General features: G+C 40.6%; 1 protein-coding gene and 9 non-coding genes across 10 annotated transcripts; 4 read left to right on the top strand and 6 right to left on the bottom strand.

Annotated features, from left to right (window-relative positions):
* Nucleotides 1–4,580: 4,580 nt before the first annotated feature.
* Nucleotides 4,581–26,088, bottom strand: eogt (EGF domain-specific O-linked N-acetylglucosamine (GlcNAc) transferase). The gene is made up of 15 exons (XM_062416022.1): nt 25,885–26,088; nt 24,929–25,029; nt 24,524–24,632; nt 24,180–24,274; nt 23,981–24,085; nt 20,085–20,191; nt 19,602–19,705; nt 18,361–18,453; nt 18,039–18,110; nt 17,223–17,309; nt 6,664–6,732; nt 6,245–6,306; nt 5,947–6,066; nt 5,440–5,542; nt 4,581–5,133 (listed from the first exon to the last, which is right to left on the bottom strand). The coding sequence occupies exons 1-15, from the start codon at nt 26,086–26,088 to the stop codon at nt 4,987–4,989; spliced, it is 1,578 nt and encodes a 525-aa protein (XP_062272006.1). The 3' UTR covers nt 4,581–4,986.
* trnae-cuc (transfer RNA glutamic acid (anticodon CUC)) lies at nt 9,297–9,368 on the top strand. Its single transcript has one exon. It is a non-coding gene; the product is annotated as a tRNA-Glu (tRNA).
* Nucleotides 10,856–10,927, bottom strand: trnae-cuc (transfer RNA glutamic acid (anticodon CUC)). The gene has a single exon. It is a non-coding gene; the product is annotated as a tRNA-Glu (tRNA).
* On the bottom strand, nt 12,897–12,968 carry trnae-cuc (transfer RNA glutamic acid (anticodon CUC)). The gene has a single exon. It is a non-coding gene; the product is annotated as a tRNA-Glu (tRNA).
* On the top strand, nt 15,662–15,733 carry trnae-cuc (transfer RNA glutamic acid (anticodon CUC)). Its single transcript has one exon. It is a non-coding gene; the product is annotated as a tRNA-Glu (tRNA).
* trnae-cuc (transfer RNA glutamic acid (anticodon CUC)) lies at nt 16,091–16,162 on the bottom strand. The gene has a single exon. It is a non-coding gene; the product is annotated as a tRNA-Glu (tRNA).
* Nucleotides 21,595–21,667, bottom strand: trnar-acg (transfer RNA arginine (anticodon ACG)). The gene has a single exon. It is a non-coding gene; the product is annotated as a tRNA-Arg (tRNA).
* Nucleotides 22,328–22,400, bottom strand: trnar-acg (transfer RNA arginine (anticodon ACG)). The gene has a single exon. It is a non-coding gene; the product is annotated as a tRNA-Arg (tRNA).
* trnae-cuc (transfer RNA glutamic acid (anticodon CUC)) lies at nt 23,083–23,154 on the top strand. Its single transcript has one exon. It is a non-coding gene; the product is annotated as a tRNA-Glu (tRNA).
* trnae-cuc (transfer RNA glutamic acid (anticodon CUC)) lies at nt 23,801–23,872 on the top strand. Its single transcript has one exon. It is a non-coding gene; the product is annotated as a tRNA-Glu (tRNA).
* Nucleotides 26,089–26,325: the final 237 nt, after the last annotated feature.

Genomic DNA, 26,325 nt, shown 5'->3' on the forward strand with positions numbered 1-26,325 from the left:
CCTGGGCTGTTGGGGTGGAGGGGATGGGGGTGACGATTCTGTACCTATATATCCGAGGAGAGAGGGGTTACATGACAGCCGTTCATAGACTGCCAATAGCTCATTCCAGCAAGTCATTTCCCAACTTTTATTAGTTTGTGTCTTTGCTTTTCTGTGTCAGTGACCTAATATATGACAGCACATTACGCACAGACATGACAATTTATTCAGGTGGACCAAATTAATGATCTGACCCTAAATGGTATAGATTTAGAGTGTTTGGGGTGAAAAGGTCAATCCCAAATGACATCAGTCTACCAACAGTTGTATTTGTACACTGCACAGTTTAAGGTTGTCAATAATCTTACATAAATATAGTCCTCTTAAGTTAGGAGTAAGAAATGTGAGTACCATCTGAAAGTATCTGTCCACATTGGTTGGATTTTGTGATGACCACAGGCTAGAGGTCATACCTTACCCGTCAATGTACACGTCAATACTACAGGGCTGCAACTGGTGTGTGTGTGTGTTGAGTTGAGGAGGTGGTCTCATTGGTTCTGGACTGACTGACAGGTGCAATATCGTGCATCAGTCGATGACCCCTGCTCATCACATAAGAGCCCACCGCGCTTCTACACTTCGATCATGTTACAGGCGGTGTGTGGATATCAATAGACTCTACTTGGTTCTGTGCTCGGCCATACGCGCGGATGGTGTAAACCCCCCCCCCCCCCCCCCCCCCCCCCCCCCCGACCGAGATGTTAAACAGAATTTAATCACCGCCGCCTCTCCGTTACGCACCAGGAGACAGCCTATCAATTATTCCATCCCTGGAAAATTCTGGTATGTTGATGGCGATTGATTGCTTTGCGCTGTATTTGCAGTCGTTAAGACTTAGAGGGGGTCGATGTCTGCTAACGACCCAAGGTGAAGAGTATCCGATACATTCAGATGTCTTCCTTGTAGCCAGCATTGCCGGGCCACACGGTGGGCCGTGTCAGGCATTTCCGTTGGAAGAGACGTGCCTTTTAATTTATCTAAGCAAAAGTGGCCGTGCGCCGTGGAAATATAGGATTGCAGCATGGTACACACTTGCTGAACTCTTTATGTCATCGTAATCACTGACAACCTTGCCAGGTACTGTCCTCAATTACTTTTGACCATTTTGCTAGATGCCCATGTCCAGTGAGAAAGTGTTGTATGCTATTTTCACCTGATTAAGCAAGGCTTGAATCTATTACAAATCGATCTGTCTGACTTTTAACTGAGAACAGATTAGACATTGATGCGGTTTTGCTGGGACTTTATATGGCACATGCAGCCCCTTTGTTGCAGCATTTAGATGAAAAAACTTTAAACTGAAATAGAAGTGCTAGTCTCAGGACCATGGACAGTGCTAGAAGCGCCGCACCTAAATTCACTACACTGGACAGCTCCAGCCTGTCCTGTCACTGCGCTTCTGCGTGCTTACTGCTGTCAAGCAGCTAATCCAGTGCAGAGACAAAACAGACAAAAGTCGTTTGAGTGTGTAATGCATAAGTAAAAAGAAAAAAAATAAACACACCAGAAAGTTGATGAAATTTAGACTAATATATCCTGTCTGCATCGGCAAGTGGTTGTGTCTCCAGTTCTGAACCTGTGTCTCAACAGCGGATCAGAGGCCTTGTAGTGAGGCAGCTAATGGATGCAACGGCCCATAGCACTTATCTCATCAATCCTTCCTCAGAGGGGCCAGATAGTATCAGAGGGAACCACATCATAAACACTCTGCTGGACTACAAAGCGTGAACGGTGCGAAATTGAATTTACTTCCCTTATACTAACCATTATATGTCCAGCTGTTGTTACAGAAGCATCAGTTTCAATGTCAAAGTCTTAAGCAGAAATGGTTAAGTTAAAGGATGCATATTGCGGCCTCTTGGCGCTTCGTGTGTCAGAGTCGCGGGGTTATAGGATCTCCTCCTGGATATATTCTCCCAATAATCATCTCCCAAGAGAGAAAAACATTAGCAAGATATCTGCTCATAACTTGTGGAATATTTCTTCCTCCTAAATCGATATTCCTTCATTAATCCCTCTCAAAGATATTGTTTATCTGGTGTCGTGGGGACGCCTGGAAAAGTGGCCGATGTAAGATGAGCGGTTTGTAATTGATTCATTTGAAGTCACAGGGTGAGACATGTTCGGGTTTTTTTCAAGATAAATTAGATTATGCTAATGATCACAAGAGAAATGGTTGTTAGATCAGCTTTAGACAATAATAAGGACATAAAGTAAATATACGCTGGCGTGGAGCATGTAAGTGTAAATAATGGACCGGAACCTTCAGCGTACAACTGCGGAAATGTCAAACTTAAATAGGACACTAAAAGTCAGACAAAGCAGCAGCTGGTGAGGTTATTTTTTTTAACCAGACCCGTAAAAACCTCAACGTATAAACTTCTTTCAAATTTAAAAGTGTACATTACGACTCAGACGTGATCTAATGACTTTACTCACAGCTTGGTGACGATGCTTTTTGAGCTCTTTTGTCCTGACGCGTGTACAGCTCCTTTCTTCAGTTCACAAGGCCTGAGCTATGGCCTATAAGGATTTTTAAAAATCAACACTTTTACTCAAGGCACGGCAAAAATAATGCCATCCAAGAATAGCTGATGTAGAACTTGGGGTGGTTAACTTTCAGAGGACCCCAAATCGTGGCCTGAGGCGATAAAATGTGGGGCGTGTTTGTTAATGATAGATAGAGAGAGGGATGCCAGCAACACCACTAATTACACAATCACACATACGCTGCGCCCTGGCGGTCGGTGGAGCAAAAATCTAAGGTTAGACTGCGCTCCATCACATCGACCACACCACAGACAAGGGGAGGGGGTATATACTTTGTAGACCGTGATTTGCTTCATAATTTAGAAAGAAGGGTGGGATTGTTCGGATTTTGGATATATCCAGCAGACAGGTTTGAACTAAAACAAGACTTGATCATCGATTTGGTGCTGCCATGAAGGTTAATGAGAACAGACATCTTGGTTCCTCTGCTTTTGATCCCCCCCGTGCATAGAGATTCTTCATTTCTTTACGAGGTCACTGGCAGTAACCCGAGCAGGGCCATAAATAGTGTCCATGCCAGACAGGCCCGGTGTCTGTCAATACTCAGAAAGTTCAGACACAACATCCGCAAAGAGCAGGCAGAAGCACGACTGCTGACACCAAACTTGTGGTATTGGAGGAAACACTATTTAAAAAAACCCATTGTAGTCCTATGACCCTTTGAATGTATTAGTGAATAAATCATTCTCTCTCCGTACGATGTTGGAAAGCGGCTGACAGGCACGATCACACAGCGCAGGATGAAGGTTTGGCCTCATGTGTGGTGTTGTACTGCCCCCGTGTGGTTATGGTGCGCTACTAATAACTCAGGTAGTTTTTGAGGTCATCCAGATTTATTATGGTGACAGTAAAAACTGAACTAGTGCCCTTTTGCGCAAGAGCCCTTTCCCTCCTTAGACCTGAACTCACTAAAATAATGAAACCCACAGCAAAGAGCTGTCTGGCATCAGCAAGAACTGGCAAGACAGAGGCTTCAGTTTTTTCCCTCCAAGGTCAGACTTCAAAAGATGATTGATTAAATTAAGATGAATTAAATCTCTGATGCCTAACATGGCCAGCACAGACTGGAAGACATGCTTCAGCATTTTTTAGAATTATTTATTTCAAAATATTACACAGCTTTTGAATATGAAATTGCCTACAAGTCTTGAAAAGCCCTGACCAAAAAGGTCTGACTCAGTTCAACATGGTTTCATTGATAAATAAAACATCAAGCTCACGGAGAGGCCAAGGAACACGATAATGATCTTCTCAACTCTCAAAATACTCCTGTGCTTTGCACCAGACTGCATGCAAATTGTGCTCATTTCATTTCAGACCAATTAACAGCATTCAAAAGGCTTTAGGAAAAGGGAATTGTAGCAGCACCCTCATCATTTGACCATACTGACAATGGATTTCCTTTGGTAAAACGCAAAGGAATTTATAATAAAACAAACATCAGTATGAATGGCATATTCCATCAAACCATAAGACACACATTTAAATAATAATTGAGACCAATTATAAAAGAAAAGCCTGTAAACTATGTAAATAAACATATAATACTAAGAGTTACATTTAAAAATCCTGTTCAATATTTGTGATATTCAGCTGACAAAAGCAACATTATTGTCTTTATGTTTTGTAAAACAATGGAGTGTTGGATTTTATCCATAAATACTTGAATCTATGTTTCACAATACTTAAAATGTAAGTGTTTAAAAGTATCACTGTACACACATGCACAACACCACAAATACTGACGATAAAAAAGAAAATGTATCTTGGCTTTCTGTCTCTTACTGTTTAGAGTAATAAACGTTTCTAGTAAGCAGAACTTAAAAACTACATTCATTCACTATGTTGTTGTTTACGTTTGTAACAATATGTTTGAATCCAGCATGTGAGTACTGCACATCATAGGAATGTATTCTGGATGTGCTCAGAAACTGTGATTGTCAACAGCTCTGACGAGACTCCCGTCAAGGTGACACTGATCAAAGGTGACAAGATGTCGGATGTGAAGAGATGCCGTAACAGCTGCTCATTAGCTAACTTTGTCTGCACAGAATGAAGCAGACACAGCAGACGTAATGAAGAAACATAGGACGCATCTTATCAGTCTCCAGATGTTACCACTGCACACAGCTCGTCCTTTAACTGATTTTACACCAACAGAGCTGATGGAAGCTATTCAAACCCAAACTGCTTTCACTCATCCAGACCTATCAAAGCAGCAGACGGGAAGTGACAAATACTGTGACAGAGGTCCACTGGTGTGTGAGATAACTTTAAAATAGTCACAAAGTGTACACTGCAAATGTCAAGATGTCACGATGTTTGTAGCCAAATGTGTATGATTTAAAGGTTCTTCAGTAGCCAGATGTCTGCACACGATTCCCACTCCAAGAGATTTTAGAGTTCCTCATGAAGGATACGACGCTGCCATTTGGGATGGTGTGTGACGTAATCGGCTGCGTCCAGCACAAGGCGCATGAACTCCCCCACGTCAAAGGAGTAGTTGGTAAACTTTGGATGGTCCCCAAGGGTGGGATGGTGACCCTGAGAAAAGTGTAGAACAAATAGTAAATAGACATATCAAAGCACGTGGAAACAAAAACATGACAGCATATGAATGTGTGTGCTTGTGTTGTCAGGTTGCCCTCGCAGTTAGATGGCAGAGATAATACAGGTGAGAAACAAAATAATGCGTGTTTGCTCTGCCGTGCCTATAACTGCTTGCACACATAATTAAGTGCATGCATACGAGCGTAAGTGTGTGTGTGTGTGTAAGACAGGTGAGATGAATTGAGAAGGCTCATGCTGAGATGTCAGAGAGCTAATGGCTGGTACGAGAGTTTCCCCTACCTTGTCCTGTGGGAGCACTTTGTCCATTGTCTGCCAAGTCACATATCGAATGCCCCGCAGCCGAGCCAAATCTTGATAGCAGCTCTCATCCTGACAATTATATCTGGGAGGGACAGATGCAGACACTTTATCTCTTGCTCTCTTAGGTGTGCCTCACTTTCACTCTTTTCCTGCTCAGTCTTTCTCTCGCGCACGTGCTCTATGCACACTGTGGCTTTCTCTGGGTGTCACTCACCAAAATGCACAAACACACATGCTCCTACAAGTACACACACACATACACACATTCCAATCAGTCGCTCCTACCCAGGGTAGCCAGGTGTGATGAATGCCTGGTTAATTAGGCAGTATTTCACAGTCATACACCAAGTGACTGAAGGGGAACTTTGGGCACAGCGCAAAGCCAAACCCATCGGTCTCCCTGCTCTCCTCTCTTTCTGTCTTTTCTGTGTCACACACACACACACACACACACAAACACAAACACAAACACAAAGTGTCACTCACAGCTCAAAGATGACAGCCCAGTCGGGGAGGAAGAGGAGGTGTGTAAGACCCGCCCCGTGCATCCCTATGAAGATGTCAGAGTTGTGGGTGATCCTCAGCTGCTCCAAGAAGGGAACATCCCTAAAGGATAGAGGGAGTCGTGCATCAATCATCTTCATTGAGTAAACACTGTCGCTACTACACAATTTCAAAAGCTACACACTTTCTGTATTCGTACACAGCGCCGCTACACTCCTGGCCAATGCTAAGCTGCACTGAATAGTTCCTGCAATAATGTGGCGAACACGCTATAACTCACTTGTATTTGTAGTCCACCACATTGACCTCCAGCAGTGGCACGGTCTTGAGGGCATTTACAAGCTGTAATAACAACATAAGGATGAGTTCTCTGATCAATGGGAGAGCAGACAAATACGGGCAGTGGCCATATAAATCACACGCCTCTTTTACTCATACTGTTTATAGCAAGTAAGATTTTAAATAGGCACTTAACAGAGGCGGGCAGTAAATCAATGACGGGAAGGAGGGGCTGAGGGAGTGGGAGAGTTGTACAAGAGTGAAGAAACAGAAAGAGACAAGAAAGGAAGATGGGGAGACAGAAAAAAAAGAAAAAGGACGACAGTTGGCAGAACGTGGCGAAGGGAAAAGAATAAGTGCTTGAAAGAAAGGCACAGAAGAAGGGAGGGTGGGAGGAAGGGAAGGAGGTGCTTGACTCACCTCCACTTGGTTTAATATCCTTCTGTATTCTGTGCTGCGTGCCAGCAGGGTGACACGAACACGCCCCTCCTGAAAACAGCAATGCACCCAATAATCAATCAGACAAGGACAGAAAAGATAGGCGGCAGGGAAAACATGACGCTCATTCAAAATAACTTCAAGGCTTCTACTTCAAAGGTCTCTTCTGTATGTCACAGAGGAACAAATAAATGAGCTAAAATAACATTATATGAGTAATTCTTTAAGTGGAATCATCAAAGAAGTTCCTCTGATGTGTTCTTATTAGTTTGAACGGTGTGTACATTCATCTTCTTATTCTGTATTCTTCTACTGCCACCTTGTGTCTTTAAAGAGTATTTATACTTTTTTGGAGGTGTCACCATTTGTGCAAAAAATGTTGTAACAAATGACAGTAAACAATGAGTCGAAGTAATGACGGTTACAGCAAAGTACAACTTGTGCAATCTCCAGAACACAACAAGCTAAAACCACAACAACTTTACAGGCAGTGAGCATACTGTCCTATGGATTCAGCGCAGACATAATGTCTCATCTTCGAAGTATTGAAAATGATGCCATTCTGAATAGGACCAGACCAGAGAAAATTACGAGGAGGGGTAGATAGTGGGGAAAGAGTGGTGAGGGCACTTGAATAGGACACAATAGAGGAGAGCAGCAGTGCGAGTCTCTAGCTGTGCCATTAATCTAAGGATGAAAGGAGGAGCTGGAGAGAGGGTCAGGGCCAAGAAGACCTCTCATTCAGTCACTGGCTATCGCTAGCAGCCCTGTGTGTCACTAAAAAGCCTCTTAGCATATTTCCAGTGAAGGCCATGAATACTCAATGAGCTGATCCACAGGAATGTAGAAGTTATCGGACTTTGCCGGTCATAAAGATACTAGGGCTGTACCCAACTCAGAATTTTGATTACATAGTCAGTTGATTTGGATTTGGCTGTTCAACACAAATATTTGACTATTTGTTCCTTTTTTTTTCATATGGACTATTTGGTAATCAGAAAATCCACTGGCATGAGTTTCAGCACACATGTATTTCTGTTTAAATCAAGCTCTCATAGCCTATTTTTTATTTAATTCATTTTCAGTTTTATATTATTTTCATTAAAAAACAACATGTAAATGAATAAACAATGAAAAAGTTTAGCAGCATTGGCCACTATGTAATAACTGACATCTCGTCTTTAATATAATAGGCCTCCTTCCTTATTTCTCTTTAAACATCAAAATTAATAAATAAATATAAACAAGATTTAAGATATTTTAGATGAAAACAGTATTCCTGAAAATTTAAATAAATTCAAGGCATTGCCTGCTTTGAAATAATAACTTTTCATCTTCATCAAAATTGGCTTATTAGGCCACTGTATTTCTTTTTAAATATTAAATGAATTAATCTGACGTGTAAATGATTAAATAAACAAACTTGAACTACTCGACGTGAACTATCCGAGTGGACTGAGGGGTCTCCAACTGATGATTTGACTAATTGACTTTCAGGGGGCAGCCCTAAAAGAAACAGTCAAACACCTCAAACCTGGTACCATAAAACATCTGTGAGGAGTGCTGGAGTGTAAAATATATAGGTGATGAATGAGGACGTGAATGCATGGCAGTGGGAGCCACGTGTGCCTGTATGTACATTAAACGTGCATGTATTCTTTCAGAAACTAGTAAGCTACACATATCAGAGAGGAGTTTATTGTTTTAGTAAGATCACCCACACTAATGTCTGGTTTTAGCTAGCGTAGGGACTAAAATGTACAATGAAATCCTGATCTGGGCTTCACAATTGCAAAGACTGAAATGAAATGAATGACTCCAAGCTCCACGTCCAACTATAATATTTCCCTCTGATAACATGACTAAATCAGTTCTTAGAAATCAATTTTTAAAATGTATTTTAAGCATTAATATTATCAAGTGTTATGCCCAGCTTTTGAAATATACCAAATTAGACAATATTCAGCTGAAATGTGTGTTTTATCTGCTTCAAAAGTAGCCATGTAGCATCCTGGTGGTCACGTGGTTTACAGTTGGCAGTTTTAATCTCTTTCTGTTACCTTGTCCACATCAAATTTGAAGTACATTAGGATCATCCATCTAAAACTTGATTGGTTAGAATCATTTGATTTATAAAGTATTAGAAATATTTTCAATTTGCCTGGTGTCTGGCCTCTATCAGAACTTAACATTATTTACTTAACGAGAGATTTTCATAGAGATTTCAGAAATTTCAACAAGATGGTTTGTTAGTATTTGAGCAAAGCCTCAATAAAAAGCATGAGTCATCACAGATGGTAACTTCTCCCTACTCTCATCATGATGCCTCTGCATACATTTTTGTCAGCTGGTATAGTCCTATATCCTAAATGTGAAGACATGTAGGCATAAAGCTTCTCTCAGCCTTGTTCGAACTCTTACCCCTCTACTTTCACACCGGTATGGGTGTAGATAAATAAAAGTGCTTGAGTAGGTGTAACCAGTGTCACAAGTGTATGAACTTCTGGTCAATTAGCTTAAATGTATAAAATCACCAGTATGGTCCTTTTCAGATGGCCATCCCTGAATGGCCGTGCGACTGTCACATAAAAAGTCCTTCAATTGGTTCTTCCAGGTCCCTGGTGGTCTAGTGGTTAGGATTCGGCGCTCTCACCGCCGCGGCCCGGGTTCGATTCCCGGTCAGGGAACATAAACTTTATGTCTGTGTGGCACAAAATCTCATGACTCACACTTAAATACATGCCCAGGCCACTTAACACTGATAGTCAATTGTACAGCTGGTTATGTTTGTCATTGTTAAATGAACATACTGGAAAAGTGCTTTGGCAAAGAGCAGAGGTCCCCCTTTTCATTTTTATCATATTAGATCTGTTTCTGTATATATGACTGGAAGTAGTTTGTTTTTAGGTTATGTTCATTTAGCATGCATTTAATTAAGCCCCTTGGGCTTGTTTAATTAAGCCCCTTGGGCTTGGGCTTAATTAAACATGGAATGTTGTGATAAACAGACAGATTGCATTAGACATAAAGTGTGTGTTCCCTGACCAGGAATCGAACCCGGGCCACGGCGGTGAGAGCGCCAAACCCTAGCCACTAGACCACCAGGGACCTGTGACTAAAACTAGTGATTGTATGATAACTCTAGGGCCTTTCTTAAACTGGAGATTTGTTTTTCATGTTTAACTTAACTGACCAATAAGTACATACAAAGATGTTACTGCTCACCATTTCCAGTGCAGTGATTTAAACTTACAGATACTTGAAATTTGAGGAATATAATCTATTTATTGATTTGAATGGTAAATGGTAAATGGTTAAAGTCCTGTTCTCACTCTGTGCCAGTTGTTCCTTCCACTCATGCTATTTTGGTACATGTGTTAAATAATACTAAAATAACACATGTGCAGACAGTTTTTGCTGGTCTGCTGCTTTGGTTTTGGTTTTCACTAATGTAGTCTGAGTTTGAATCCCTTTAAAGGAATGCTTTACACTGTGAGCTGAATTTAAAACACAATGTTACACAATATACCATTTCTATATGGCACACTATTATTAAACCTTCTAAAACACATAACATTTTAATGTCATTTTCTATATTTGTAATCTTGTCTGGTGGTCTAGTGGTTAGGATTCCGCGCTCTCGCCGCCACAGCCCGGGTTCGATTCCCGGTCAGGGAACACACACTTTATGTGTAATGTTAACTGCTGACCTGGGAAGTTGGCAAATGATAGATTGATTCACAGCAGTTCTATGTACATTTCTAGCTTGTTTCACTGTCTGTGTTCCACACCCTTCAACGACTCAAGCTTAAATACATGTCCAAGCCGTTTATGACTGATTGTTAATTGTATGGCTGGTTATGTTTGTGAATGTCAAAAAGAAACTAACTCCAACAACTAGAAAACTGCCATGGAAAAGAGGAGAGGTTATCACCAACAGTGGCAGAAAGTTACTAAACAAGATACTTACTTAACAACACCCCAACCCTCAGTCTGTGAAAGTGACTGATGATTGTTGGCTTGTTACACTGTCTTTGTGAGAACAGGAAAATTAAACAAATAATGACAGCAGAAACACAGATGAAATTCAGCAAAAAACCCCAACTTGACAATAGTGCATTACGGACAAGAGGTCTGCAGAACATTCACAAGGATCGGAAACATTAAAAATGTGTTCCCTGACCGGGAATCGAACCCGGGCCGCGGCGGTGAGAGCGCCGAATCCTAACCACTAGACCACCAGGGACCTGTGCAACCAAGGTGAAGCACCTTTTGATTTAGACCCGTATGGCCATTCATGGATGACAATTTGTAAAGGACCATCCACATGATTTTATATGTTTAAGCTGATTGAGCAGAAAATAGAAATCTGACATATTTTGCTCTTGACAAGAGCAATATTAGTACAGCAATGTGTTTAGCAATCAGTTTTTAGTAAAGCACAGTACACGGAAGCTATCAGAGCAACAAAATATTGTATACAAGTACAAATGTGTTATACAAGTAGCCTAGATCTTTTAAGGAATAGCTCAGTTCGTAGCAAGTATGCGGTTGATAGAGAGAGCGGTAGTGTATCACACTAAGACTGCAGCTACCAGAGGAACCTGCTTAAAAGAGCAGGCAGAGCAGGAAGAGAGCGGGAGAGATTCTGCCGAAAACAAGCAATGAGACCCGGGGAGACAAGGGACTGCCTACTGGCTTATAGCTGAATGCTCACCAATGTTTCTGGGGGAAACCTTGAATTGTGAACCCCTTTCCTATTCATTCAGTCGAGAATCAATTCTGAATGAAATCAGACACCAGAGAATCTGAATTTTATCGAATACAAACATTTCCAAATTAGCTCTGATGAGTGTGTTTGTGTTCCCACTACTTTTCTTATGTCTTCCATTTAATACATGTAGATGATCTGTTTAGCCGTCAACAAAAGATATGTTGATTCTGACATACCCAACACCCTCCCTGGTGGTCTAGTGGTTAGGATTCGACGCTCTCACCGCCGCGGCCCGGGTTCGATTCCCGGTCAGGGAACACTGACTTTATGTCTAGTGCAATGACAGTCTGGAAAAGTGATACTTGATAGCAATTTCTCACTTGTATGTAAATCACAATCTTCAATACCTCAAAGCCACTTGACTGATTGTTAATTGTAATGCTGGTTATGTTTGTGAATGTCAAAAAAAACATACTCCAACAACTTTAAAGCTGCTTTGGCAGAGAGGAGAGCCCCCTGTTTCATTTTTATCGTATTAGATCTGTTTCCATATCTGTGGATGGATATATGTGTTTTGGTGAAGGCTGGGAAAACGGCAGGTGATGTGCATGCATCATGTCTTTGCCTTTTGATTGTGTACATACATTATCAAAGAAATACAAAATACAGAAACTCAGAGCTATACAAAGGTAGGTAAGACAAGAGACGCAGAAAATGCTAACAGCAGAAACACTGGTGAAATTCAGCAAAATACCCCCACTTGAAAATGGTGCATTATGAACAAGAGGTCTGGAGAACATTCACAAAGATCAGAAACATTAATAATAAGTGGTTAGGATTCGGCACTCTCACCGCCACGGCCCAGATTTGATTCCCAGTCAGGGAACATACACTTTATGTCTGATTGACGTAATAACTGCAAGCAGAACCATTTGACCTTCTAGCAGAAGTTACGTGGGCAGCTACAAAATCTGGACATAAGTGGTCAGCTTGTGATGCATAATAGACAGGTGTGAACGACAATGTGTCTCAGCTGTCCACTTGTGATCAGATAACCCGAGATGCATGTTAATGCCAGGTGATGGAACGCAAAAGTCAGAACTCTGCTGAAAAGGCAGTGCTGCACCCGGACAGTCGCCGCGGCCCGGGTTCGATTCCCGGTCAGGGAACACACACTTTATGTCTAATGCAAACTGTCTGGTTATCACAACAATCCATGACTTGGGCTTAATTAAATACATGCTGAATGAACATCACCTTCTGATTTCCCAGCCCTCACCAAAACACATACTACTTCCATTCACAGATACAGATACAGAAACAGATCTAATATGATAAAAATTAAATGGGGGACCTCTGCTCTTTTCCAGTTTTTGGAGTATGTTCTTTTAACAATGACAAACATAACCAGCCATACAATTGACTATCAGTGTTAAGTGGCCTGGGCATGTATTTAAGTGTGAGTCATGGGATGTTGTACCACACAGACATAAAGTGTGTGTTCCCTGACCGGGAATCGAACCCGGGCCGCGGCGGTGAGAGCGCCGAATCCTAACCACTAGACCACCAGGGACCTGTAAGAACAAATTGAAGGACCTTTTATGTGACAGCCGCAAGGCCATTCAGGGATGGCCATTTGAAAAGGACCATACTGGTGATTTTATACGTTTAAGCTAATTGACCAGAAGTTCATACACTTGTGACACTGGTTACACCTGGCATTAATATGCGTCTCAGGTGATCAGATCACAAATGGACAGCGTTATACAAGTGTAAAATACCTCCAAGACGCACTGTGTTCTGACCACTCAAACCACTTGCTGAGGTGGTCTGGGATGCATTTGACCACATACATGTAAAATGCTAATCCATCCTGATGCATCACAGCCAGGATGTAACAGGAAAATATGTCATCGATGCAAGACTTAGCAGTTGTATGTCTGTTTGTAAACAGTTGAAAGAATGGAGAGGAGCATAGATGTAAGTGATTGGAGTAATCTGAACAGTTGGAATAGCCCATGCATGTATATTAGTTTATGAAACATTTTTCTTAGCTCTTTAGCCGACAATAACAACAAAACTGGCGCTAGTCTGATTGACGTAATAACTGCAAGCAGAACCATTTGACCTTATAGCAGAAGTGACGTGGGCAGCTACAAAATCTGGACACAAGTGGTCAGCTTGTGATGCATAATAGACAGGTGTGAAGGACAATGTGTCTCAGCTGTCCACTTGTGATCAGGTAACCCGAGATGCATGTTAATGCCAGGTGATGGAACGCACAAGTCGGAACTCAGCTGAAAAGGCCGTGCTGCACCCGGACTGTCTACAGCACGTGTTTTTAAATCACCCAAACATATGTTGGTGTACTGTTTCATTCTCAGAAATTTGACAACATCCCTGGTGGTTAGGATTCGGTGCTCTCACCGCCACGGCCCAGATTTGATTCCCAGTCAGGGAACACACACTTTATGTCAAATGCAAACTGTGAGTCTGGCAAAGTGACTAATCATCAACTGCTAGACAGCACAAATAAGTATTTATGGCTTGTTTCACTGTCTGTCTATCACAACATCCAATGCCTTACGCTTAAATACATGCCCAGGCCACTTATGGCTAATTGTTAATTGTAATGCTGGTTATGTTTGTGAATGTCAAAAAATAAAAAAAACATACTTCAACAACTAGAAAACTGCTTTGGCAAAGAGGAGAGGTTATCACCAATACTGAAAGAAAGATACCAACAACAGTTAAGTCATAGCCCCCCTTTTTATTTTAGAGAGGACAGAAAGACAGCAAGAAACATTTTTCTTAGCTCTTTAGCTCACAGTAACAACAAATCGGGTGCTTGTCTGAATGACGTAATATCTGCGAGCAGGGCCATTTGACCTTCCAGCGGAAGTGACTTGGGCAGCAACAAAATCTGGACACAAGTGGTCAGCTCGGGTTAGCATGATGCCTTGGAAATGTTGTCAGTGATAGGCAGGTGATTTTTTAATTTAAAAATTAATTTTAAAAAATCCTTTATTTCTTACATTGCTGTTACTGTTAGTATTGTACTGTTGATTAAACTGATAAAGAATGAATAAACTAAATGAGGATTTATGATTATTAGCACTGATGAGTGTTTGTGTTCTCACTACTTTTCTTAGGTCTTCAGTCTAATAATTGTTCAATGGTGCAAACTCAACCACCTACAACTTAACACTGCTAAGACCAAGGAGATGGAGGTGGATTTCCGTAGGTCTAAGCCCACGCTGCTACAGTCTCCATTGAGGGAGTCAATATGGAGGTGGTAAGCACATATAAGTACCTGGGGGTACATCTGGACAATAAACTTGACTGGTCAGCCAATACTGACGCCATCTACAAAAAAGGACAGAGCCGGCTGTACTTCCTGAGGAGGCTGCGGTCCTTCAACGTATGCAGCAAACTCCTCGGGATGTTTTACCACTCTGTGGTCACCAGCGTCCTCTTCTATGCGGTGGTGTGCTGGGGAGGAAGCACTAAGAAGAGGGATGCCGGGCGACTGGATAGGCTGGTAAAGAAAACTGGCTCTGTTGTGGGAGCTGAACTGGAGAGCTTCACTTCAGTAACAGACAAAAGGACCCTGAACAAACTGCTCACCATCATGGACAATGAAGGTCATCCACTTCACAACACCATCATCCAGCAGAAGAGCATGATCAGCTGGAGACTACGCTCACTGTCATGCAAAACTGACAGACTGAGTAATTCATTTGTCCCCAGGGCCATACAACTTCACAATATGGCAATAAAAGGACAGCCACAGCCTGGACTAAATTCACTAAATTCACTTTAAATTGTATATTGCACTATATTTTTATTTTTACTTTTATTTTATTTTATTTCTGCAATTTATCACACAGCCTCATCCTCAGAACTTGGTGTTCTTATTTTAGTATTTAGTATTTAGTTTTTCTTCTTATTTAGTATTTAGTATTTTGTATAGTATTTTGTATTTTGTATTTAATGTTTTAGTATATTGTTCTTTGTTGTCTTTGTGTATTAAGCTGCTGGACCCTAAATTTCCCCAAGGGGATCAATAAAGTTTACATCTATCTATCTATCTATCTATCTATCTATCTATCTATCTATCTATCTATCTATCTATCTATCTATCTATCTATCTATCTATCTATCTATCTATCTATCTATCTATCTATCTAATACACATAGATGACCCATTTTTCGTCACTCAAACATATGTTGCTGTAGTGTTTCATTCTCAGTAAGCTGACACTGTCCCTGGTGGTCTAGTGGTTAGGATTCGGTGCTCTCACCGCCGCGGCCCGGGTTCGATTCCCGGTCAGGGAACTCACACTTAATGTCTAATGCAAACTGTGAGTCTCGCAAAGTGACTGAAGACCAGCTGCAAACTGTCTGGTTATCACAACATTCCATGATTTAGGCTTAATTAAATACATGCTGAATGAACATCACCTTCTGATTTCCCAGCCCCCACCAAAACACATACTACTTCCATTCACAGATACGGAAACAGATCTAATATGATAAAAATGAAAAGGGGGAACAATGCTCTTTGCTACTTTTCGGAGTATGTTCTTTTAACAATGACAAACATAACCAGCTGTACAATCAGTGTTAAGTGGCCTGGGTATGTATTTAAGTGTGAGTCATGGGATGTTGTACCACACAGACATAAAGTGTGTGTTCCCTGACCGGGAATCGAACCCGGGCCGCGGCGGTGAGAGCGCCGAATCCTAACCACTAGACCACCAGGGAATTAAAAGCACCAGTTGAAGCACCTTTTAAGTGACAGCAGCATGGCCATTGACGGATGGCCATCTGAAAAGGACCATCCAGGTGATTTAATACGTTTAAGCTGATTGACCAGAAGTTCATACACTTAATGACCCTATTTACACCTGGCATTAATATGCATCTCAGGCAAGGATGTAACAGGAAAATATGTCATCAATGCAAGACTTAGCAGTTATGTTTGTAAACAGTTGAAAGAATGGAGAGGAACATAGATGTACGTGACTGGAGTAATCTGAACAGTTTGAATAGCCCGTACATGTATATTAGTTCAAGAAACATTTTTCTAAGCTCTTATGCTGTGAACACACCAAAGAGCAGTTAATAGCAGCACGCCGCAAAAACATAATTTTTCCGCAGCCAGGGGGGGTTTCATTTCTGTCATTCTGTAATATACCACTGATTTGAACCAAAATATATTGTTGACAATTTATTGACATCTGATGCTCTTTAAAGTGAGGTAGGTTGCCAATTAGATGTTATCTCACTAAACTTCAACTTTTCAGTGGTAAATGGATTCTTATTGATATAGATCGAATGAATAAACTAAATGAGGATTTATGATTATTAGCACTGATGAGTGTTTGTGTTCTCACTACTTCTCTTAGGTCTTCAGTCTAATACACATAGATGACCTGTTTTTCCATCACCCACACATATGTATGCGTACTATTTCATTCACATAAAATTGACACCCTCCCTGGTGGTCTAGTGGTTAGGATTCAGCGCTCTCACCACCGCGGCCCGGGTTCGATTCCCGGTCAGGGAACACATACTTTATGTCTAATGCAAACTGTCCATGTATCATGACTGGTTGTTAATTGTATGGCTGGTTATGTTTGTGAATGTCAAAAAAACATATTCCAACAAGTAAAGAGGAGAGGTTATCACCAACACTGACAGAAAGATACTTGTTTAACAACACCTCAACCTGCAGCCACAATAATTACTATGAGATGAATCAACATCGATAATATTTAATTGTCAGATATCAAGTAGTATTTTCTACAAGATGTTATCCTACCTTTGGTCTTTCCTGTGGGATGTTCAGCCGATGGATGATATGTTGAGAGAACGCCCTAAACATCCCTTCACTGTAGCAATCCGAAATCTTCCATGAACATACAACAGAAATGATTATTAATACATATAATTTGAATTTATTTTTCATCCGTCCAATTTAAAATATTGTTCCAAAATTACTATTTTATTATACTTTGGATATGGAAATGTGAAAACACTAAAAAATACTTCTAGGAAATCTACTCTCTGATTTGAAATGAATTGAAAGCAAATTGAATGTGGCAACATGTGCGCACTGTACTGGTCTGTGATGAAAAACATCCTGCACACTGGGAATCTGGCAATTGTGAACATATTTCCTAATCTCTCCGGAATGAATATCATATGAGCCCATGCATTTCTCAAATTTCTGAATCTTATATACCCTGCTACACAGCAGCTGTAAATAAGAGCATATGAATATAAACATGACCTGCCACAGGGGCAATCAAAAGCATCGGCTTGAGACTGACCTATCAATATTTCACACCTCAAGGCTAGAGCCACAGGACAAAACACATTTACATGGTATCATCTTTATAGTAATCTCCTTGGAATTATCATTTAAATAGCATCACATAAATATCTGACCTGAACTGCATGTTTATGAGTAAACCGGATATCAGTGTGTGTGGGGGGAGGAAATAAGCACAAATAAGCACAAATAAGCCAACACTGAAAGTATGGGAGACTGCAATTTACTCAGAGCTAATGTGAAAATGTTAAGTAATGATTAGCAGTTACACCTAGACACACATACACTTGACAATTAACTTACGAGAGGCGTGTTGTAAAAGAGGCCGTATCTCATTCTTGGGAGAAGGGAGAAGAAGGCATCTTTGAAACATACCTATGGACAAGTTTGAATAGGTTAATGAATAAGATGCTATATAAGCAGAATACATCACAGCATAGCACAGACATCAGTTTGTATGGTGTCGTTTCTCAAGGGCAAAATCAACCCAGTCTCACTCTACAACAAAACTGTAAAAGCTTTTGTTAACTGATCAACCACCATTAATACAGCTCATATGTTGTCACTTCCAAACAAGAATACATGAGTAAGTGATCAGATCAACACCCAGTGACGTTAAACCTACCCTTTTTGAGTCATAGGTCTTTAGGTGGATGATGTCATAATCTGAGAAGGCTTTCCACGTTTCACTGAACAGATCTCCATAACCATAAACACTCTAATGAAAGACATGAAAAGGAAAGGAACAAATGTTGATTTAATGTTGAAATAAAAAACAAGGCACAAAATCAAAATCAGCCACAGCCTTTAGCGTTGATGAAGTCAGCCATCTATTTTCAAATTCTGTTGGGTATGGATACCCCACTTAATATGAACTGCACTACCTCACCTTACTCTGTTTTGTCTGTTCTACACTGTCTTTTATGGGTTTTTTTCTTAATTGTAGGGTGTCCTCGAGTGCCCAGAGAGGCGCCTTCAAATAAAATGTATTATTATTATTATTATGGTTGTACTGCTCTTAAGTATTGTTTTTATCTGTTATCATATAATTATCTGCCAGTCTGCCCCTGTTTGGACCGCGGTGTGCAGTTTCTGAAGAAAGGTCGCTGTTTTCTTTCTCATTCTGTTTTTCTCTCCCTCCCCTCTCTCCTTCCTTTTTCCTCTTCATTTCTGTGCACAGTGGGGGAAACAATGGGCCGGAAAAGGCTCTGATGTCTTCATCAGGCACAGGAACCACTGACTTGTTCAATGAAAACTGTCTACAGTATACACACTGAAGACTTTCTAACTGGGTTGGCATACATGGGTGAGCTATATCTCAGGCATGAGACACTGTTCCCTTTTATCTTGTAAGTTTATGGTCAGGATCTTGTTTATGTCCTGGTCTCACCCATAATGGTCTTTGGTCCAAACAAATAGTAGTAAACAAACAGCACAGATGGCAAACTAAAAGATTCTTCTATGGAGGAAACATAACTTTCTAAACAGAAATAACTGTACCATATGCTGTGAGGTGCACCATTATTTTGTGAACCACGAGTGATACTTAACTGTGAATATGGGTGTTTCAATTTAATTATAGTTTTGAAACTCCTATGATCCAGGATAAGTTTGACCAGTTCTTAAATAAATGTGCATTTATTTATAACATTTTTGGAAAAGACAATCACTAGATTATTGGCTCTGCGGGGGTAAGGGTGGTGTGAGATAAAACAGCCAGTTTCAGACAGGCTAAAGGGCTGCGTAAAGGATCAGTAGGAGTTTAATACATTTTTTAGTATTTTTGTTACTGTAAATCAAGCAAAATATTCCACTGAGGCCCAAACTAAAAATATAGACCTGTAAATATGTATATTAGGTACCCACCGTGTCCCACATGATAATATTGGTATCTGAGCTGAAGGAGTTATTAATGTGTTGGGAGATGTAGAGGTTGACAAAGTCACAGAAATGGTGGTACATGTTGACACCTGTTGAACAAAACACACAATTATTATTCTGTAATCATGTCACAACTGAAAATAGGAAATAGGTGAACTGTGAACATCAGCCTGTCTTTAGACTGCAATATAAAAAACTAATAATATAATATCAATACCTGATGAAACTGGATACACTCGCAATATAGCAACTATCCAATTTACAAGTTTTCTAAAGGTGTTTCTTTAGATGTAATAGGCTGCAGGAACTATGTATGCAGTAATGTAGTGTCTAGGCTCAAACAAATTAAATGTGAACACATAAAAAGCTGCATATATACTGTTCATTTATTAAGGTAATGAGGATAAAGGTTTTGGCAACCTGATTAGATCACAGGGGTTTAAACTGAGACACTGTATCATTACTTACCAGCATCCAGTTTCATGAAAACAGTGGGTTTTTCAATTATGACGTCACAGTGTCCATCCTGTATGGGATGAAAGTCCAACTCTGTGTACGTCTGGAGCTCTGCATACCTACAAAAATAATTAGTGAGAGAGTGAGAGTTTATTAGGTCCAATCTTGATTGATAATGCATCAAATATTATTCAAACTGGGAGCAATATGATCAAATTCATCACACTAAATGAACTGGACGACTTGTGACCGAGCAAGCACAACACTCACTATACAGGAAGTGATGAGACACTGTATTGCTATAATAAGTGCACATTATGCGTAAGAATTTACATATGCTACCAAATTTGCTTTCTCTGCTCTACTCTATTTTAGTCACTTCAGCACCGATCTCATCACAAATGAGGAAGAAAATAACACAAGTCAGCCAAAAGTGAAACCTAGAATCTTCTCAGCTGTGGTCAGACACATTATCATTATACCACTGGAGAAACACTGTCATGTGATTTAACTCATTTGGGTTAATATTGACTGAATCACGGATATGTTGGGTATTCCCTAATGGTTCTTTCACAGTTAACTTCAGGTAGGGATGGGTCATACAGTCTCTGAGAAAAGTGTGTGGCCATGATAGCAAACTTAGAGACATTTCAATTCATCAGAAGGTTCTTAAATATTTACATTGAATTGTAATGCATCTTTCAAATCCAGGAAAGTTAGTTCCAGCTTTATAATTTGTTAAAATTCAAACATGGTTCCAAGTGTATTATCATTAATTTCATCAGACAAAATTAATTTGAGCACTTGTATTGTAACAGACACATTAGTCACTACACAGGAAGCTAACTGGCTGACAATCATAGATTGTTTATAAGGAATGGTGTGGTGAGGAATGAAGTCACCCATCAGTTTGTACTGGAGCCAGTTTGAAGCCAAGAGTTGCTGCTGAGGCTTTCTGGTATCTTTTACATTTGGAGCCAGGATCTTCCAAATAATAAGTAGGAAATGTTGCTTTTCTCATTCTGGAAACACCTGAAAAACCTCAGACTGAAGCTTGGAATACTGAGTGGTGCACCCTTGGGCTAACATTTATTAATTCAGCTAAAATTTACCAAAATATAGCAGCAATAGTCCGACAATAGCGCAAGTTCCAAAGCCAGGAGAGCAGCAATTGAGCGAACTGTCAATCACAGCTGTCAATCAAAGCCCACATTGCATATATCACAACACCTACTTCCAAAGTAACCACTAGCAGACTCATTAGAGGGTCAAATTTTGTGAAAATGATTGCCTTTGTATTTCTCAAGAGAAATTTACACCTAATGAACGGTAGCATTCATTAAGCCATGGTGGTTGCAGATCGCTGAAAATACAGGGTCCTTTAATTCAAATTACATTGTGTACACAAGTGTTTCTTTTCCATTTCAGTGCAGCAGGCATGTCTGATTGAGGGGATTGTTTCATCCTTTCTGGTCTATTCTGACTGCAGCACCCCTCTATCCACAAATGAGAAAAAAGATCACGAGCCAGCCAGGAGTCGAACCTAGAATCTTCTGATCCGTAGTCAGACGCGTTATCCATTGCGCCACTGGCCCGCTGTCAATAACCTGCCTTTACATGGGTCATTAAGTGGAGGGGGCTAGTTCATTAGGCTTGATATTTGCTGGTGATTTGGGTGAGCCTATTGTTGCAGGAACCATTTCAGTTAGTTGTGAGCATTTTTGGTTTATTTCAAACCGTCTTTTCAAAATGTCTGAAGATTTTAACACATGATTGTAATTCATCCCTAAAAGCAGGAAAGCTGCCATGCCACCATTTTCTTTTCAGGTGTGGATAAAGCTACGAGTAACATAATTTAATTCATCAAAGTACATAATTTGAAGAAGTGTGCTAACAGGCATTACATTCACTGTACAGGAATGTCACTGGGTGACAAAACCTTCTCTTTACTTCAAAAACCACAAGACTGCTGCGGCTGGCTTTTAAATTTCAGCCTGTGTAACAGAATTACTTTTGACATTGTCACTAAGACAAGGTTGAACTTTTAAATCTAACAACTCAAAATCTTACACAAACTACTGACAAAATACAACAAAACAAAAAACAAAACATGTTTGATATTAATTTTTAATTGCCATATTAGGTGCACATTATGAGCATAGTTTTGCATATGTTGTCCAACTTACTTACTTTGTTCTAGTATGTTTCACTTACTGCAGCGCCTGACTATCCACAAATGAGAGAAAAAAAGCTATCGAGCCAGCCAGGAGTCGAACCTAGAATCTTCTGATCCGTAGTCAGACGCGTTATCCATTGCGCCACTGGCCCACAACACAGCCATGTGCTTTCAAGAAGACATATCCATGGGGCACAAACTCCACCCTCTCACATTCCTTACCACCCCTGCATCCCCCGTTCCCCTTTAGCACTGCTTTAGAAAAGGAGCACTGTTTGTCACTACCTTCAGAAATGACATGATCACAACAACAGCAGCTTCAAGTGCTGTAAAATGTAAGTGGCGCACCTTAACTGAATTATTTGAAAGAGATCAAATGTATATGCTCTGATCTATGAGTCACATTTAATTTTCACTTTTATCAGTAAGGTGAGAAGTGACATCATTAGTTCTGTCAAACATTTCAAAGTAAGTCTCACTGCACCAGCTCTCTATTTGATCATTTAAAATGACAGAGAGATCTTTGTATCTTTCAGTATTCAGCTACACTGTTCTGCCTGTAATGGACAAATAGCTTTCCCAACTCAAAGTAAATATGACAAATGCTTAATTTGCTAATTCTCCAGACAGGGAGGCCCCTAAGCTTTACAGGACATTAATACCAACAGATGCCTGTTCAGCGTAATTCTGGCAACATAGTGCACAGAGGAGTTTATCATAGTGGGAGAAAAGCACCACTTAGTGTTGATCTGTGTTACCACATCCATAAAGTCCCATCCCACTAGTGTCACAAATGCCAAACATTCCAAAAGTTCTTAAGCCTGTTAAGGCATATCCCTGGTGGTCTAGTGGTTAGGATTCGGCGCTCTCACCGCCGCGGCCCGGGTTCGATTCCCGGTCAGGGAACACATTTTAGGACCATTTAATTAACAAAAGAATATCAAATATGCACAAAAGTGAATATGCTTTTAAGAATAAAGATGAAATCAAATCATTTCATGTACTTGTGTGGGGATATGTTGCCGTTCTCAACACCACTCACACAGATGTTGGTCATTCATCAAATGTGGCCTCCACATAAGACCATTAACAAGCTCCTTACAACTCAGTCCCATTAGGAGTGATACATTACACATGGATAACCTATGCATATCATACATTCCAAAATATATGTGCTCTGAGTGTCATCTATAAGTCCCTGGTGGTCTAGTGGTTACGGTCGCTCTCACCGCCGCGGCCCGGGTTCGATTCCCGGTCAGGGAACACATTTTGGGACCATTTAATTGACAAAAGAATATCAAATATGCACAAAAGTGAATAAGCTTTTAAGAATAAAGATGAAATCAAATCATTTCAGGTACTTGTGTGGGGATATGTTGCCGTTCTCAACACCACTCACACATATGTTGGTCATTCATCAAATGTGGCCTCCACATAAGACCATTTACAAGCTCCTTACAACTCAGTCCCATTAGGAGTGATACATTACACATGGGTAACCTATGCATATCATACATTGGAAAATATATGTGCTCTGAGTGTCATTTATAAGTCCCTGGTGGTCTAGTGGTTAGGATTCGGCGCTCTCACCGCCGCGGCCCGGGTTCGATTCCCGGTCAGGGAACATTCTTTTAGCCTCTTTAAAAATAAAACTCATTCCAAAATCATACCATTCACTAAAGCTCAGTAACTGGGTGCTGCTGAGTGTGTGGATGTGTGTGCCCTGCCTCACCAAGACTGCAAGGGGCTCTTGTGCTCTCCCTCAGCAGCAAGCGCTTGCTGGTTGAGTCTGCAACGACCACCAATCTCACCCCTCTGGAGGAAGTCTTCCTTGTATCTGCAGCATAATCATTGGTGAGTTTCAAAACACTCTCATCAGTATTTGTGTGATGCTTTTTTTTAATAGACACGTTGCTTTTAAAAATACTGACCTCTCATGACCTCTGCGCAGCTTCCGTAAGTCCAGGTAAAGGTTAGTTGCCTTACAGAATCGAGTGTGGCTACTGCATCTTAATGATGAGTCCCCCTGGAAACATTTTCAGATTAGAAATATTTGGTATAAGTAATAGTGAAGAACTCTGTGGACCTTGAGGATTGTGACAATGTTCTATACTTCTGCACTATACTCTCTCTAAATTCCTGCTTTTGAACTGCAAAGAAAGTACTGGCCTATTGTCTGTGGAGTATTTTGTTTAACACTGCTTCTGCTTCTACCTGTTGTTTCTTCCTGTTGACTCAGTAGGCCCATGGGAACTAAGGAAATGAGTGGACTTACTGGCTTGGTGGCCTTGCAGAGTGTTTTGAGCTCAGTGAGGCGTTCCTTGACGTAGCCAAAATCAGCCTGCTTCCAGAAAACCTCCTGGGCTGCATCCAGTGAACGAGCCCTAACACAGCAGAGACTTGTTTCAGATGAGCAAAGCCAAAACCATAATGGCCCATTAATGATACATGCTGTGAATGAGCACACTTTTACTTTGAACTGTGGTTTAATAAGTTAAGCACCCAGGAATAAAAGGCTACAATTATTTGTGATACTGACACATCATGGATGGCAGAATGAATGAACGAAGAGGTAAATTATGTAAACATTATACATAACATTAATCATTATAGCATTATTGAGGAGGATAAACTGAGAACATGAACTGTGTTGGATGTGATGTGATGTGAGGAGCAGTACCATCCAGAGTCAGCTTTGGTACAGACAGGATAGCTGAAGCGCTTCTCAGGATCACAGTTCTTCTCATAACCCCAACAGGCAGACAAATCCTCCAGTGCATCCTGTTGTAAAAACAAACAAGTGTAAACGTACAAGCACGTCTATAGGTGTATGTGTGTATGAGAGAGAGAGAGAGAGAGAGAGAGAGAGAGAGAGAGAGAGAGAGAGAGAGAGAGAGAGAGAGAGAGAGAGAGAGAGAGAGAGAAATGGGGATGGGAATCAAGTAAAAATTCACCATTTAATTCGATCGCTGTAATGGGATTTAAATTCTAAGACTAATGAACAAACTGTATTATGCAGTGAACGCTAAAACTGTCAGGAGCTTTGTTCAACAATTTGAGTTTGACAGATTTTTGGATACAGTCATTTTCATGAGTCCTGACAGCCAGATTCGACCAAAAAGAATCTTTGCTGAGCCTTTGAACAAGCTAACTAACAGTGATGAAGATACAACATAGGTCAAAATATGCATATTATTCATTTTAGTTAATAGTAAAGATCTAAACGTATGATTTCCTTTCTGCACGTGTGGAGTGCCGTTTTAAAAAAGTAAAAACAAGGGCTATTAACTACAGAGCAAAGACATGCTGATATTTTATATATACATATATATATACAGTCATTCACAGCCATCTTTCTAATTTGTCTGTTCAAAACTGCAAATGAGTGCAATCTTAATTTGATAGAGTGCTGCCAATTCTGACAAATCATAAGGCCATCACCCCTACCCAGAACTAAAGACTATTCAACTAACTCATAAATCAAATCTAAAGGCACTTAACACGTAATAAACAAAAGCCTTTGTTTTGTGCACCGAAGAGCTTTTTCTACACAAGGTCAACACAACTAAAAGGGTCAAACTAATTTTGCACAATGAAAAAATATTTGCACACTGAATAGTTGAGTGCATATCTTACTTTAAAAGGGCAGAGTGGGTCCAGGCGGCATTGCTTGGCGACCCTCTTGTTGTTGTAGAGGAAATAGGATACGTGCTCTGGCGGGAGGGAGATCCTGCTGTAGTTGAGCAGCAGTGCTGGTGGTTTGTGGCTGGTTTTCTCAACCCTCTCAGTGGTGACCACAATGGAAGAAAAAACTATGCCCAGTGCTACCAAGAGCAGCATAGTCAGAATTACACAGACATGTGAGATAGCCGTCTCTCTTCACAGGACTCTGTGGGGGGAAAAAAGAAGGGAGAGACACAGACTCAGACTTGTACTCTGTAATCTTGGTTGGAAGCCACACCACAGTATACAAGCATGTGGGCACAAGCAAGTGTGTGGGAACTTCACTCAAGGCGGCTCCAAGTTCCACATAAGGCAAGGTCCTGTTGCAGGAAGTATTAGTAACCTTTTTCCGTC

This window comes from Scomber scombrus, chromosome 3, assembly GCF_963691925.1.
Source record: "Scomber scombrus chromosome 3, fScoSco1.1, whole genome shotgun sequence".
Taxonomy (NCBI): domain Eukaryota; kingdom Metazoa; phylum Chordata; class Actinopteri; order Scombriformes; family Scombridae; genus Scomber; species Scomber scombrus.

Coding starts and splice junctions, on each gene's coding strand:
- eogt (XM_062416022.1), bottom strand. CDS start 26,088: ATGCTGCTCTTGGTAGCACTGGGCATAGTTTTTTCTTCCATTGTGGTC. Junction 19,706..20,084: donor TTTCATGAAACTGGATGCTG/GTAAGTAATGAT, acceptor TTTGTTCAACAG/GTGTCAACATGTACCACCAT. Junction 18,111..18,360: donor AGACCTATGACTCAAAAAGG/GTAGGTTTAACG, acceptor ACTTGTCCATAG/GTATGTTTCAAAGATGCCTT.